The 15416-nt window shown below is 53.9% G+C and overlaps 1 protein-coding gene across 1 annotated transcript in view; it reads left to right on the forward strand.

Annotated features, from left to right (window-relative positions):
• Positions 1-2127: 2127 nt before the first annotated feature.
• LOC144952412 (uncharacterized) overlaps positions 2128-15416 on the forward strand; it is a gene marked incomplete at its 5' end in the record, with an annotated part of 85289 nt that continues 72000 nt past the window's right edge. Inside the window, 6 exons of the mRNA XM_078882807.1 lie at positions 2128-2187; positions 3791-3832; positions 6104-6185; positions 7896-7931; positions 9808-9957; positions 11901-11984. Coding sequence (XP_078738933.1) covers positions 2128-2187; positions 3791-3832; positions 6104-6185; positions 7896-7931; positions 9808-9957; positions 11901-11984 — 454 coding nt within the window. The remainder of the gene's footprint in view (positions 2188-3790; positions 3833-6103; positions 6186-7895; positions 7932-9807; positions 9958-11900; positions 11985-15416) is intronic.

Here is a 15416-nt window from a genome sequence, read left to right on the forward strand (position 1 = left end):
ACATACACACACACATACACACACTCACATACACACACACATACACACATACACACATACACACACTCACATACACACACTCACATACACACACACTGACATACACACACTCACATACACACACACTGACATACACACTCACATACACACACACTGACATACACACACTAACATACACACACACTGACATACACACACTCACATACACACACATACATACACACACTCACATACACATACACACTCACATACACACTCACATACACACACACACATACACACACTCACATACACATACACACACATACTCACACTCACATACACACTCACATACACACTGACATACACACACACTGACATACACACACTCACATACACACACACTGACATACACACTGACATACACACACACTGACATACACACACTCACATACACACACATACACACACTCACACTCACATACACACTGACATACACACTCACATACACACACACTGACATACACACACTGACATACACACACACTGACATACACACACTCACATACACACACACTGACATACACACACTGACATACACACACTGACATACACACACACTGACATACACACACTCACATACACACACTCACATACACACACACTGACATACACACACTCACATACACACACACTGACATACACACTGACATACACACACACTGACATACACACACTCACATACACACACACTGACATACACACTGACATACACATACACTGACATACACACACTCACATACACACACATACACACACTCACACTCACATACACACTGACATACACACTCACATACACACACACTGACATACACACACTGACATACACACACACTGACATACACACACTCACATACACACACACTGACATACACACACTGACATACACACACTGACATACACACACTGACATACACACACACTGACATACACACACTCACATACACACACTCACATACACACACACTGACATACACACACTCACATACACACACACTAACATACACACACTCACATACACACACTCACATACACACACACTGACATACACACACACACATACACACACTGACATACACACACTCACATACACACACTCACATACACACACACTGACATACACACACTGACATACACACACACTGACATACACACACTGACATACACACACACTGACATACACACACACTCACATACACACACTCACATACACACACACTGACATACACACACTGACATACACACACACTGACATACACACACTGACATACACACACACTGACATACACACACTCACATACACACACTCACATATACACACACTGACATACACACACTGACATACACACACACTGACATACACACACACTCACATTCACACACTCACATACACACACTGACATACACACACTGACATACACACACACTCACATACACACACTCACATACACACACACTGACATACACACACTGACATACACACACACTGACATACACGCACTCACATACACACACTCACATACACACACACTGACATACACACACTCACATACACACACTCACATACACACACACTGACATACACACACACACATACACACACTGACATACACACACTCACATACACACACACTGACATACACACTGACATACACACACACTGACATACACACTCACATACACACACACTGACATACACACTGACATACACACACACTGACATACACACTCACATACACACACACTGACATACACACTGACATACACACACACTGACATACACACTCACATACACACACACTGACATACACACTGACATACACACACACTGACATACACACTCACATACACACACACTGACATACACACTGACATACACACACACTGACATACACACACTCACACACACACTGACATAGCTGCTGCTACTCGCTACTAACAGCACTTGCCCCAGCAGTCTGTAGAGGCTACACGGGGGACCTTTGTCTCTGTGTCTACCTTCATAGGTGCTGCTGCTACTCGCTACTAACAGCACTTGCCCCAGCAGTCTGTTGAAACTACACGGGGGACCTTTGTCTGTGTGTGCGTGTGCAGGGATCTCCAGGCTCCTCAGGACAGCCCGGGCTTCCAGGCGGAGCTGGGCCTCAGGTAAGTGGCGGATGACGTCACCACGACGCTTGTGCCAGGCCACGTGCACCTTGAGGCTGCCACGTGAAGTGTCGAACGCCCGCTGGCAGGAGGTCACGGGGCAGACCCAGCAGGTGCCACGGGTCGACTGACCGAGATGACCGAGATGACTGGCTGATGCACCACCTGTGCCCCCTACTGTGCCAACTTGCTGCGCTTTAGCCACCCGGCGCTCCGCTCGTTGTTGTGAGCGTCGCTCCTCCGCCCTCCGTTGTTGCTGGAGGGCGACTGCCTCCAACTGCCCAGTAGCCTCAAGATGCACCTAGCCTGGCACTGCCCCAGTAGCCTCCTCAAGATGCACCTAGCCTGGCACTGCCCAGTAGCAGCGTCCTTCACGAGCCTCCTCCACAGAGGCCGATCTTGACACCGCTGGTACCAGTCATCGGCAAGTCCACTCAGCTCCACGTCCTCCTGTACCACATCACTCCATCTCTTCTCTAGCCCGTGCCTCCTGTACCACATCACTCCATCTCTTCTCTAGCCCGTGCCTCCTGTACCACATCACTCCATCTCTTCTCTAGCCCGTGCCTCCTGTACCACATCACTCCATCTCTTCTCTAGCCCGTGCCTCCTGTACCACATCACTCCATTTCCTTTCTAGCCCGTGCCTCCCGTACCACATCACTCCATCTCTTCTCTAGCCCGTGCCTCCTGTACCACATCGCTCCATCTCTTCTCTAGCCCGTGCCTCCTGTACCACATCACTCCATCTCTTCTCTAGCCCGTGCCTCCTGTACCACATCGCTCCATCTCTTCTCTAGCCCGTGCCTCCTGTACCACATCACTCCATCTCTTCTCTAGCCCGTGCCTCCTGTACCACATCACTCCATCTCTTCTCTAGCCCGTGCCGCGCCCGTTTAGCCCCCTCGATCCGGCCGAACAAAAGCTGTTTAGGCAGCTCCCTTCACACACGCACATGCACCTCAGCACCTGCCAGGGTGTTTTGTGTTCAGGGGTGATGGTGTTGATGTCCGTGGTGATGATGGTGATGGTGACAGTGACACCTGTTAAACCCTACCTTGTTACGGAGCCATTCACAGACCTGATTGGTCAGCCCGTGGCCCTTGTGAATCCCATCACAAGGGAGATGATGTTGGTGATGATGTTGGTGATGATGATGTTGATGATGATGGTGATGTTGGTGATGTTGATAATGTTGATGTTGAAGATGTTGATGGTGGTGATGTTGATAATGTTGATGATGATGATGATCTTGATGATGTTGGTGATGATGATGTTTGTGATGATGTTGTTGATGATGATGATGATGTTGATGATGTTGATGATGTTGTTGATGATGATGTTGATGATGGGGTTGATGATGTTGATGATGATGATGATGTTGGTGATGATGATGTTTGTGATGATGTTGTTGATGATGATGATGTTGATGATGTTGATGATGTTGTTGATGATGATGTTGATGATGGGGTTGATGTTGATGAAGATGATGTTGATGATGATGATGATGTTGGTGATGATGTTGATGTTGAAGATGATGTTGGTGATGATGATGTTGATGATGATGTTGATGATGATGTTGGTGATGTTGTTGATGTTTTAGGGTCCCAAGGGAGATCGCGGATTCCCAGGCCCTCCGGGAAATGTGAGCGAACTCACTCATTCATCCTCTTACTCATTCTCTCACTCATTCTCTCACTCATTCCCTCACCCATTCTCACTCATTCATCCCCTCACTCATTCACTCACTCATTCATTCCCTCACTCAATCACTCACTCATTCGTACACTCACTCACTCATACACTCACTCAATCACTCACTCATCTCAATCACTCAATCAATTACTCACTGTGTGAGTCTATGGGTCTGTTCTGTGTGAGTCTACGGGTCTCTGTGTGAGTCTACGGGTTTCTGTGTGAGTCTACGGGTTTCTGTGTGAGTCTACGGGTCTCTGTGGAAGTCTACGGGTCTCTGTGTGAGTCTGTGGGTCTCTGTGTGAGTCTGTGGGTCTCTGTGTGAGTCTACGGGTCTCTGTGGGAGTCTACGGGTCTCTGTGGATCAATGTGAGTCTATGAGTCTACGTGAGTCTATGGGTCTCTGTGTGAGTCTGTGGGTCTCTGTGGGTCAATGTGAGTCTACGAGTCTCTGTGTGAGTCTACGCGTCTCTGTGTGAGTCTACGGGTCTCTGTGGATCAATGTGAGTCTATGGGTCTCTGTGTGAGTCTGTGGGTCTCTGTGTGAGTCTACGGGTCTCTGTGTGAGTCTACGGGTCTCTGTGTGAGTCTACGGGTCTCTGTGCGAGTCTACGGGTCTCTGTGGGAGTCTACGGGTCTCTGTGGGTCAATGTAAGTCTATGGGTCTCTGTATGAGTCTACGGGTCTCTGTGTGAGTCTACGGGTCTCTGTGTGAGTCTACGGGTCTCTGTGTGAGTCTACGGGTCTCTGTGTGAGTCTACGGGTCTCTCTGTGAGTCTGTGGGTCTCTGTGTGAGTCTACGGGTCTCTGTGTGAGTCTGTGGGTCTCTGTGTGAGTCTACGGGTCTCTGTGTGAGTCTGTGGGTCTTTGTGTGAGTCTGTGGGTCTCTGTGTGAGTCTGTGGGTCTCTGTGTGTGTCTGTGGGTCTCTGTGTGAGTCTACGGGTCTCTGTGTGAGTCTGTGGGTCTTTGTGTGAGTCTGTGGGTCTTTGTGTGAGTCTGTGGGTCTCTGTGTGAGTCTGTGGGTCTCTGTGTGAGTCTACGGGTCTCTGTGTGAGTCTATGGGTCTCTGTGTGGGTCTATGATGATGACGAGAACACAAGATACACAGTCAATGCCAGTGAGTGGATTGCGCTCTGAAAGTCACCATCAACGTGAACAACAATCAGTTAAGATCTGAAGTGGTTTATTACGTCCTTCCAATGATTGCTGAGTCAGAATCCATCTTCTCGGTTGAAATTGTCTCTGTGTTTGTATATGTGGATCGCCTCATGAACGAATCTCTCATGGTAGCCAGATGGCTTGCAGAGAACCTCTGTCTTGGAGAAGTCAATGTCATGTGAGCCCACTGAAATTTCGATTTAAATTTAAATCGAAATTTACCGAAAGAACCAAGAAGATGAATCCCTGCAGTCACGAAAGCTTTAAATCGAAATGTAGACGACGATGATGATGATTCAAAAGTGCCATCACAGCTCCTAGTGGCTTTTTGACATCGCGAGAGAAGAGCATTCCAGACGGCCGCAAAAGCAGCGGCATCTGAAAGTGCGATGCGGCGAAGATGACTGGAGTTTGTGTGTGTGCGTGCGTGTGTGTGTACGTGTGTGCGTGTGCGTGTACGTGTGTGTGTGCGTGTGTGTGTATGTGCGCGTGTGTGTGCGTGTGTGTGTGCGCGTGTGTGCGTGTGCGTGTGTGTGCGTGTGTGCGTGTGTGTGCGTGTGTGTGCGTGTGTATGTACGTGTGTGCGTGTGCGTGTACGTGTGTGTGTGTGTGTGTATACGTGTATGTGTGTGTGCGTGTGCGTGTGTATGTGCGCGTGTGTGTGCGTGTGTGTGCGTGTGTGTGCGCGTGTGTGTGTGTGTGTACGTGCGTTAGTGTGCAAGTGGGGGGAGTGGTGGTGCTGTGGTTAGCGCTACGCTGCGCTACGAACCCGGCGACCCGAGTTCGATTCCCGCTCACGGCCAACACCGGTGACGATTATCTGAACCCGGTACCTGGGCCTTCCCTAGGTTGACTCAGCCTCAAATGAGTACCTGGTGTAGCGGTGGTGTAGTAAACATCGCCACTGGGGGAGACAAAGGCGGCCGGGCGTGGTGCTGGCCACCCACCCCCTCGTGTGACGTAGTGCCGGTAGCCTTCATAGGTGCTGCTCACTAACAGCACTTGCCCTTACAGTCTGTTGATGCTACACGGGGGACCTTTGTCTTTGTCTGTGTGTGGCAGGCGGGGAATGGATTAGCGTCTTTCAAGGGAGATCGGGGCCTACCTGGTCGAACGGGGACTCCCGGCAGTCCAGGCCAACCAGGTACACACACACACACACAGGTACACACACACACAGGTACACACACACACACACAGGTACACACACACACAGGTACACACACACACACAGGTACACACACACACAGGTACACACACACACACACAGGTACACACACACACAGGTACACACACACACACACAGGTACACACACACACAGGTACACACACACACACACAGGTACACACACACACAGGTACACACACACACATGTACACACATACACAGGTACGCACACACACACACAGGTACACACACACACACAGGTACACACACACACAGGTACGCACACACACACACAGGTACACACACACAGGTACACACAGGTACACACACACACAGGTACACACACACACACAGGTACACACACACAGGTACACACAGGTACACACACACACAGGTACACACACACACACAGGTACACACACACAGGTACACACAGGTACACACACACACACACAGGTACACACACACACACACAGGTACACACACACACACAGGTACACACACACACACAGGTACACACACACACACACACAGGTACACACACACACACACAAGTACACACACACACACAGGTACACACACACAGGTACACACACACACAGGTACACACACACACAGGTACACACACACAGGTACACACAGGTACACACACACACACACAAGTACACACACACACAGGTACACACAGGTACACACACAGGTACAGGTACACACACAGGTACACACACACACAGGTACACACACAGGTACAGGTACACACACAGGTACACACACACACACAGGTACACACACACAGGTACACACACAGGTACAGGTACACACACACACACAGGTACACACACACACAGGTACACACACACACACAGGTACACACACACACAGGTACACACACGCACAGGTACACACACACAGGTACACACACACACACACAGGTACACACAGGTACACACACACACACACAGGTACACACACACACAGGTACACACACACACACAGGTACACACACACACAGGTACACACACACAGGTACACACACACAGGTACACACACACACACAGGTACACACACACACAGGTACACACACACAGGTGCACACACACAGGTACACACACACAGGTACACACACACAGGTACACACAGGTACACACACAGGTACACACACACAGGTACACACACACACACAGGTACACACACACGCTCACAGGTACACACACACACACAGGTACACAGACAAAGATCCCCTGTATAGCCTTAACAGACTTTAGGGGCAAGTGCTGTTAGCGAGCACCTATGAAGGCCGGAACGGCACACGAGGGGGTGGGTGGCCAGCACCACGCCCGACCGCCTTTGTCTCCCTAGTGGCGATGTTTACACACCGCACCAGGTACTCGTTTGAGGCTGAGTCGACCTAGGGGAGGCCCGGGGCCGGTTTAGATAATCGTCACTGATGTCAGTGAGCGGGAATCGAACCCGTGTCGCCGGGTTCATAGCGCTCCCCACGCTACTAACAGCACTTGCCCCAGCAGTCTGTTGAGGCTACACGGGGGACCTTTGTCTGTGTCTACCTTCATAGGTGCTGCTGCTACTCGCTACTAACAGCACTTGCCCCAGCAGTCTGTAGAGGCTACACGGGGAAGCTTTGTCTTTGTTCTCGCTGTGACCACCGCTCTCTCTCTGTCTCTGCAGGTCCGCCTGGATTTCCTGGCCCACCCGGGTTACCCGGTGAGTCACAACCCACGTTACGACCCACGTCACTGCCCACGTCACAACCCACGTCACTGCCCACGTCACTGCCCACGTCACAACCCACGTCACAACCCACGTTACGACCCACGTCACTGCCCACGTCACAACCCACGTCACAACCCACGTCACAACCCACGTTACGACCCACGTCACTGCCCACGTCACAACCCACGTCACAACCCACGTCACAACCCACGTTACGACCCACGTCACTGCCCACGTCACAACTCACGTCACAACCCACGTCACGACCCACGTCACTGCCCACGTCACTGCCCACGTCACAACCCACGTCACAACTCACGTCACAACCCACGTCACAACCCACGTCACGACCCACGTTACGACCCACGTCACTGCCCACGTCACAACTCACGTCACAACCCACGTCACAACCCACGTCACAACCCACGTCACGACCCACGTCACTGCCCACGTCACAACTCACGTCACAACTCACGTCACAACCCACGTCACAACCCACGTCACAACCCACGTTACGACCCACGTCACTGCCCACGTCACAACTCACGTCACAACCCACGTCACAACCCACGTCACAACCCACGTCACGACCCACGTCACTGCCCACGTCACAACTCACGTCACAACCCATGTCACAACCCACGTTACGACCCACGTCACTGCCCACGTCACAACTCACGTCACAACCCACGTCACAACCCACGTCACAACCCACGTCACAACCCACGTCACAACCCACGTTACGACCCACGTCACAACCCACGTCACAACTCACGTCACAACCCACGTCACAACCCACGTTACGACCCACGTCACAACTCACGTCACAACCCACGTCACAACCCACGTCACAACCCACGTTACGACCCACGTCACAACCCACGTCACAACTCACGTCACAACCCACGTCACAACCCACGTCACAACCCACGTCACTGCCCACGTCACAACTCACGTCACAACCCACGTCACCACCCACGTCACTGCCCACGTCACAACTCACGTCACTGCCCACGTCACAACTCACGTCACAACCCACGTCACAACTCACGTCACAACCCACGTCACAACCCACGTTACGACCCACGTCACTGCCCACGTCACAACTCACGTCACAACCCACGTCACAACCCACGTCACAACCCACGTCACAACCCACGTTACGACCCACGTCACTGCCCACGTCACAACTCACGTCACAACCCACGTCACAACTCACGTCACAACCCACGTCACAACCCACGTCACAACCCACGTCACAACCCACGTTACGACCCACGTCACTGCCCACGTCACAACTCACGTCACAACCCACGTCACAACCCACGTTACGACCCACGTCACTGCCCACGTCACAACTCACGTCACAACCCACGTCACAACCCACGTCACAACCCACGTCACAACCCACGTCACAACCCACGTTACGACCCACGTCACTGCCCACGTCACAACTCACGTCACAACCCACGTCACCACCCACGTCACGACTGATGATGATGACGCTGATGGTGATGACACTGATGCTGATGATGACGATGATGATGATGACGACGATGATGATGACGATGATGATGACGATGATGATGATGACGACGATGATGACGATGACGCTGATGACGATGACGCTGACGATGATGACGCTGATGACGATGACACTGATGATGATGACACTGATGATGACGCTAATGACGCTGATGATGATGACGCTGATGATGATGACACTGATTATGACGATGACGACGACAACGACGACCCCACAACCCACAGCACTGACCTCCTAACCCCCCCACCCCCTCCAACTCCTCCTCCCCTAACCCCCTTTAAACCCCCCTCCTCCCCTCTCCCCTCCTTACCCCCTTCTCAGGGGATGCTCGGCAGACACAACCGGGACCCCCCGGCTTCCCCGGGGAGAGGGGCTCCAAGGGGGAGCCCGGGGCCCCCGGCCTGGGGGTCCCGGGGCCCAGCGGGAGGCCCGGGACCCCGGGGCCTCAAGGCCCCGTGGGACTACCTGGAGGTGAGTGTCGGAGAGCGGTGGTTGGTTGTGGTGGTGGTTGTGGCAGTTGGTTGTGGCGGTGGTTGGTTGTGGCGGTGGAGGTGGTTGGTTGCGGTGGTTGTGGTGGAGATTGGTTGGTTGTGGCGGTGGAGGTGGTTGGTTGCGGTGGTTGTGGTGGCGGTTGGTTGGTTGTGCCGGTGGTTGGTTGTGGTGGTGGTTGTGGCAGTTGGTTGTGGCGGTGGTTGGTTGTGGCGGTGGAGGTGGTTGGTTGCGGTGGTTGTGGTGGCGGTTGGTTGGTTGTGGCGGTGGCGGTGGTTGTGGTTGTGGCGGTGGTTGGTTGTGGTGGTGGTTGTGGTGGTGGTGGTGGTTGGTTGTGGCGGTGGTTGTGGTGGTTGGTTGTGGCCGTGGTGGTGGTTGGTTGTGGTGGTGGTTGGTTGTGGCGGTGGTTGGTTGTGGCGGTGCCGGTGGTTGGTTGTGGTGGTGGTGGTTGGTTGTGGCGGTGGTTGGTTGTGGCGGTGGCTGGTTGTGGCGGTGGTTGGTTGTGGCGGTGGTTGGTTGTGGCGGTGGTTGGTTGTGGTGGTGGTTGTGGTGGTGGTGGTGGTTGGTTGTGGCGGTGGTTGTGGTGGTTGGTTGTGGCCGTGGTGGTGGTTGGTTGTGGTGGTGGTTGGTTGTGGCGGTGGTTGGTTGTGGCGGTGCCGGTGGTTGGTTGTGGTGGTGGTGGTTGGTTGTGGCGGTGGTTGGTTGTGGCGGTGGCGGTGGTTGGTTGTGGCGGTGGTTGGTTGTGGCGGTGGTTGGTTGTGGCGGTGGTTGGTTGTGGCGGTTGTGGTTGTTGTTGCTGTACGGGTTGTGGTGTCGTGGTGGTGAGCGAAGAGCCCTTGGACGCATCACGTGGCCTCAAGGTGCACCGTGCCTGGCGCAGGGCGGTCGCGGTTGTGGTGGTGGTTGTGGTGGTGGTTGTGGTGGCGGTTGTGGTGGCAGTTGTGGTGGCGGTCGCTGTTGTGGTGGCGGTTGCGGTGGCGGTCGCGGTGGTGGTGGTGGTTGTGGTGGCGGTGGCGGTCGCTGTTGTGGTGGCGGTCGCGGTTGTGGTGGCGGTTGTGGTGGCAGTTGTGGTGGCGGTCGCGGTGGTGGTGGTGGTTGTGGTGGCGGTGGCGGTCGCTGTTGTGGTGGCGGTCGCGGTGGTGGTGGTGGTTGTGGTGGCGGTGGCGGTCGCTGTTGTGGTGGCGGTCGCGGTGGTGGTGGTGGTTGTGGTGGCGGTGGCGGTCGCTGTTGTGGTGGCGGTCGCGGTGGTGGTGGTGGTTGTGGTGGTGGTTGTGGTGGTGGTTGTGTTGGCGGTGGCGGTCGCTGTTGTGGTGGCGGTCGCGGTGGTGGTGGCGATTGTGGTGGCGGTTGTGGTGGTGGTTGTGGTGGCGGTCGCGGTTGTGGTGGCGGTTGTGGTGGCAGTTGTGGTGGCGGTCGCTGTTGTGGTGGCGGTCGCGGTGGTGGTGGTGGTTGTGGTGGTGGTTGTGGTGGCGGTCGCGGTTGTGGTGGTGGTTGTGGTGGCGGTGGCGGTCGCTGTTGTGGTGGCGGCCGCGGTTGTGGTGGTGGTTGTGGTGGCGGTGGCGGTCGCTGTTGTGGTGGCGGCCGCGGTTGTGGTGGCGGTCGCGGTGGTGGTGGCGGTTGTGGTGGCGGTTGTGGTGGCGGTTGTGGTGGTGGTTGTGGTGGTGGTTGTGGTGGCGGTTGCGGTTGTGGTGGTGGTTGTGGTGGCAGTTGTGGTGGCGGTTGCAGTGGCGGTCGCGGTTGTGGTGGCGGCTGTGGTGGCGGTTGTGACGGCAGTTGCGGTGGCGGTCGCGATTGTGGTGGCGGTGGCGGTCGCGGTTGTGGTGTTGGTTGTGGTGGCAGCTGCAGTGGCGATCGTGGTTGTGGTTTGCCCCGGTGAGTGACGCGGTTTGCCGCGGTTGTTTGTCGCCGCTGTGCGGTGACCGTAGACTCGGGCCCGTGCGACGGCGGCTCTCCCGGCAGGCCCGGTGATGCTGGCCAGCCGGGACGAACGGGGCAGCCGGGGATCAGAGGTGAGGCGGCTTCGCCCTGCGGGGGTCTCATCAGCGGTTCCGTGGTCACGGTGGCACGTCGCACACCCAGAGAGAGAGCCACGCAGAGAGCCATAGAGAGCCACGCAGAGAGCCATAGACTCACCACACAGACTCACCACACAGAGAGCCATAGACTCATAGACTCACCACACAGAGAGCCATAGACTCACCACACAGAGAGCCATAGACTCACCACACAGACTCACCACACAGAGAGCCATAGACTCACCACACAGAGAGCCATAGACTCACCACACAGACTCACCACACAGAGAGCCACAGACTCAGCACACAGAGAGCCATAGACTCACCACACAGAGAGCCATAGACTCACCACACAGAGAGCCATAGACTCACCACACAGACTCACCACACAGAGAGCCACAGACTCAGCACACAGAGAGCCATAGACTCACCACACAGAGAGCCATAGACTCACCAAACAGACTGACCACACAGAGAGCCATAGACTCACCACGCAGAGAGCCATAGACTCACCACACAGAGAGCCAAAGACTCACCACACAGACTCACCACGCAGAGAGCCATAGACTCACCACACAGAGAGCCATAGACTCACCACACAGACTCACCACACAGAGAGCCATAGACTCACCACACAGAGAGCCATAGACTCACCACACAGACTCACCACACAGAGAGCCATAGACTCAGCACACAGAGAGCCATAGACTCACCACACAGAGAGCCATAGACTCACCACACAGAGAGCCATAGACTCACCACACAGACTCACCACACAGAGAGCCATAGACTCACTACACAGAGAGCCATAGACTCACCACACAGAGAGCCATAGACTCACCACACAGAGAGCCATAGACTCACCACACAGAGAGCCATAGACTCACCACACAGACTCACCACACAGAGAGCCATAGACTCACCACACAGAGAGCCATAGACTCACCACACAGAGAGCCATAGACTCACCACACAGAGAGCCATAGACTCACCACACAGACTCACCACACAGAGAGCCATAGACTCACTACACAGAGAGCCATAGACTCACCACACAGAGAGCCATAGACTCACCACACAGAGAGCCATAGACTCACCACACAGAGAGCCATAGACTCACCACACAGACTCACCACACAGAGAGCCATAGACTCACCACACAGAGAGCCATAGACTCACCACACAGAGAGCCATAGACTCACCACACAGAGAGCCATAGACTCACCACACAGACTCACCACACAGAGAGCCATAGACTCACCACACAGAGAGCCATAGACTCACCACACAGACTCACCACACAGAGAGCCATAGACTCACCACACAGAGAGCCATAGACTCACCACACAGAGAGCCATAGACTCACCACACAGAGAGCCATAGACTCGCCACACAGAGACCCATAGACTCACCACGCAGAGAGCCATAGACTCACCACACAGACTCACCACACAGAGAGCCATAGACTCACCACACAGAGAGCCATAGACTCACCACACAGACTCACCACACAGAGAGCCATAGACTCACCACACAGAGAGCCATAGACTCACCACACAGACTCACCACACAGAGAGCCATAGACTCACCACACAGAGAGCCATAGACTCACCACACAGACTCACCACACAGAGAGCCATAGACTCACCACACAGAGAGCCATAGACTCACCACACAGAGAGCCATAGACTCACCACACAGACTCACCACACAGAGAGCCATAGACTCACCACACAGAGAGCCATAGACTCACCACACAGACTCACCACCCACACAGAGAGCCATAGACTCACCACACAGAGAGCCATAGACTCACCACACAGAGAGCCATAGACTCACCACACAGACTCACCACACAGAGAGCCATAGACTCACCACACAGAGAGCCATAGACTCACCACACAGAGAGCCATAGACTCACCACACAGACTCACCACACAGAGAGCCATAGACTCACCACACAGAGAGCCATAGACTCACCACACAGACTCACCACACAGAGAGCCATAGACTCACCACACAGAGAGCCATAGACTCACCACACAGAGAGCCATAGACTCACCACACAGAGAGCCATAGACTCACCACACAGACTCACCACACAGAGAGCCATAGACTCACCACACAGAGAGCCATAGACTCACCACACAGACTCACCACACAGAGAGCCATAGACTCACCACACAGAGAGCCATAGACTCACCACACAGAGAGCCATAGACTCACAACACAGAGAGCCATAGACTCGCCACACAGAGACCCATAGACTCACCACGCAGAGAGCCATAGACTCACCACACAGACTCACCACACAGAGAGCCATAGACTCACCACACAGACTCACCACACAGAGAGCCATAGACTCACCACACAGACTCACCACACAGAGAGCCATAGACTCACCACACAGACTCACCACACAGAGAGCCATAGACTCACCACACAGACTCACCACACAGAGAGCCATAGACTCACCACACAGAGAGCCATAGACTCACCACACAGACTCACCACACAGAGAGCCATAGACTCACCACACAGGGAGCCATAGACTCACCACACAGACTCACCACACAGAGAGCCATAGACTCACCACACAGAGAGCCATAGACTCACCACACAGACTCACCACACAGAGAGCCATAGACTCACCACACAGAGAGCCATAGACTCACCACACAGACTCACCACACAGAGAGCCATAGACTCACCACACAGAGACCCATAGACTCACCACACAGAGAGCCATAGACTCACCACACAGACTCACCACACAGAGAGCCATAGACTCGCCACACAGAGACCCATAGACTCACCACACAGAGAGCCATAGACTCACCACACAGACTCACCACACAGAGAGCCATAGACTCACCACACAGAGAGCCATAGACTCACTACACAGAGAGCCATAGACTCACCACACAGACTCACCACACAGAGAGCCATAGACTCACCACACAGAGAGCCATAGACTCACCACACAGACTCACCACACAGAGAGCCATAGACTCACCACACAGAGACCCATAGACTCACCACACAGAGAGCCATAGACTCACCACACAGACTCACCACACAGAGAGCCATAGACTCGCCACACAGAGAGCCATAGACTCACCACACAGACTCAGCACACAGAGACCCACAGACTCACCACACAGAGAGCCATAGACTCACCACACAGACTCAGCACACAGAGAGCCATAGACTCGCCACACAGAGACCCACAGACTCAGCACACAGAGAGCCATAGACTCGCCACACAGACTCAGCACACAGAGACCCACAGACTCACCACACAGAGAGCCATAGACTCACCACACAGACTCAGCACACAGAGAGCCATAGACTCGCCACACAGAGAGCCATAGACTCACCACACAGACTCAGCACACAGAGAGCCATAGACTCACCACACAGAGA

Source organism: Lampetra fluviatilis, chromosome 67, assembly GCF_964198595.1.
Source record: "Lampetra fluviatilis chromosome 67, kcLamFluv1.1, whole genome shotgun sequence".
In the NCBI taxonomy this organism is placed as follows: domain Eukaryota; kingdom Metazoa; phylum Chordata; class Hyperoartia; order Petromyzontiformes; family Petromyzontidae; genus Lampetra; species Lampetra fluviatilis.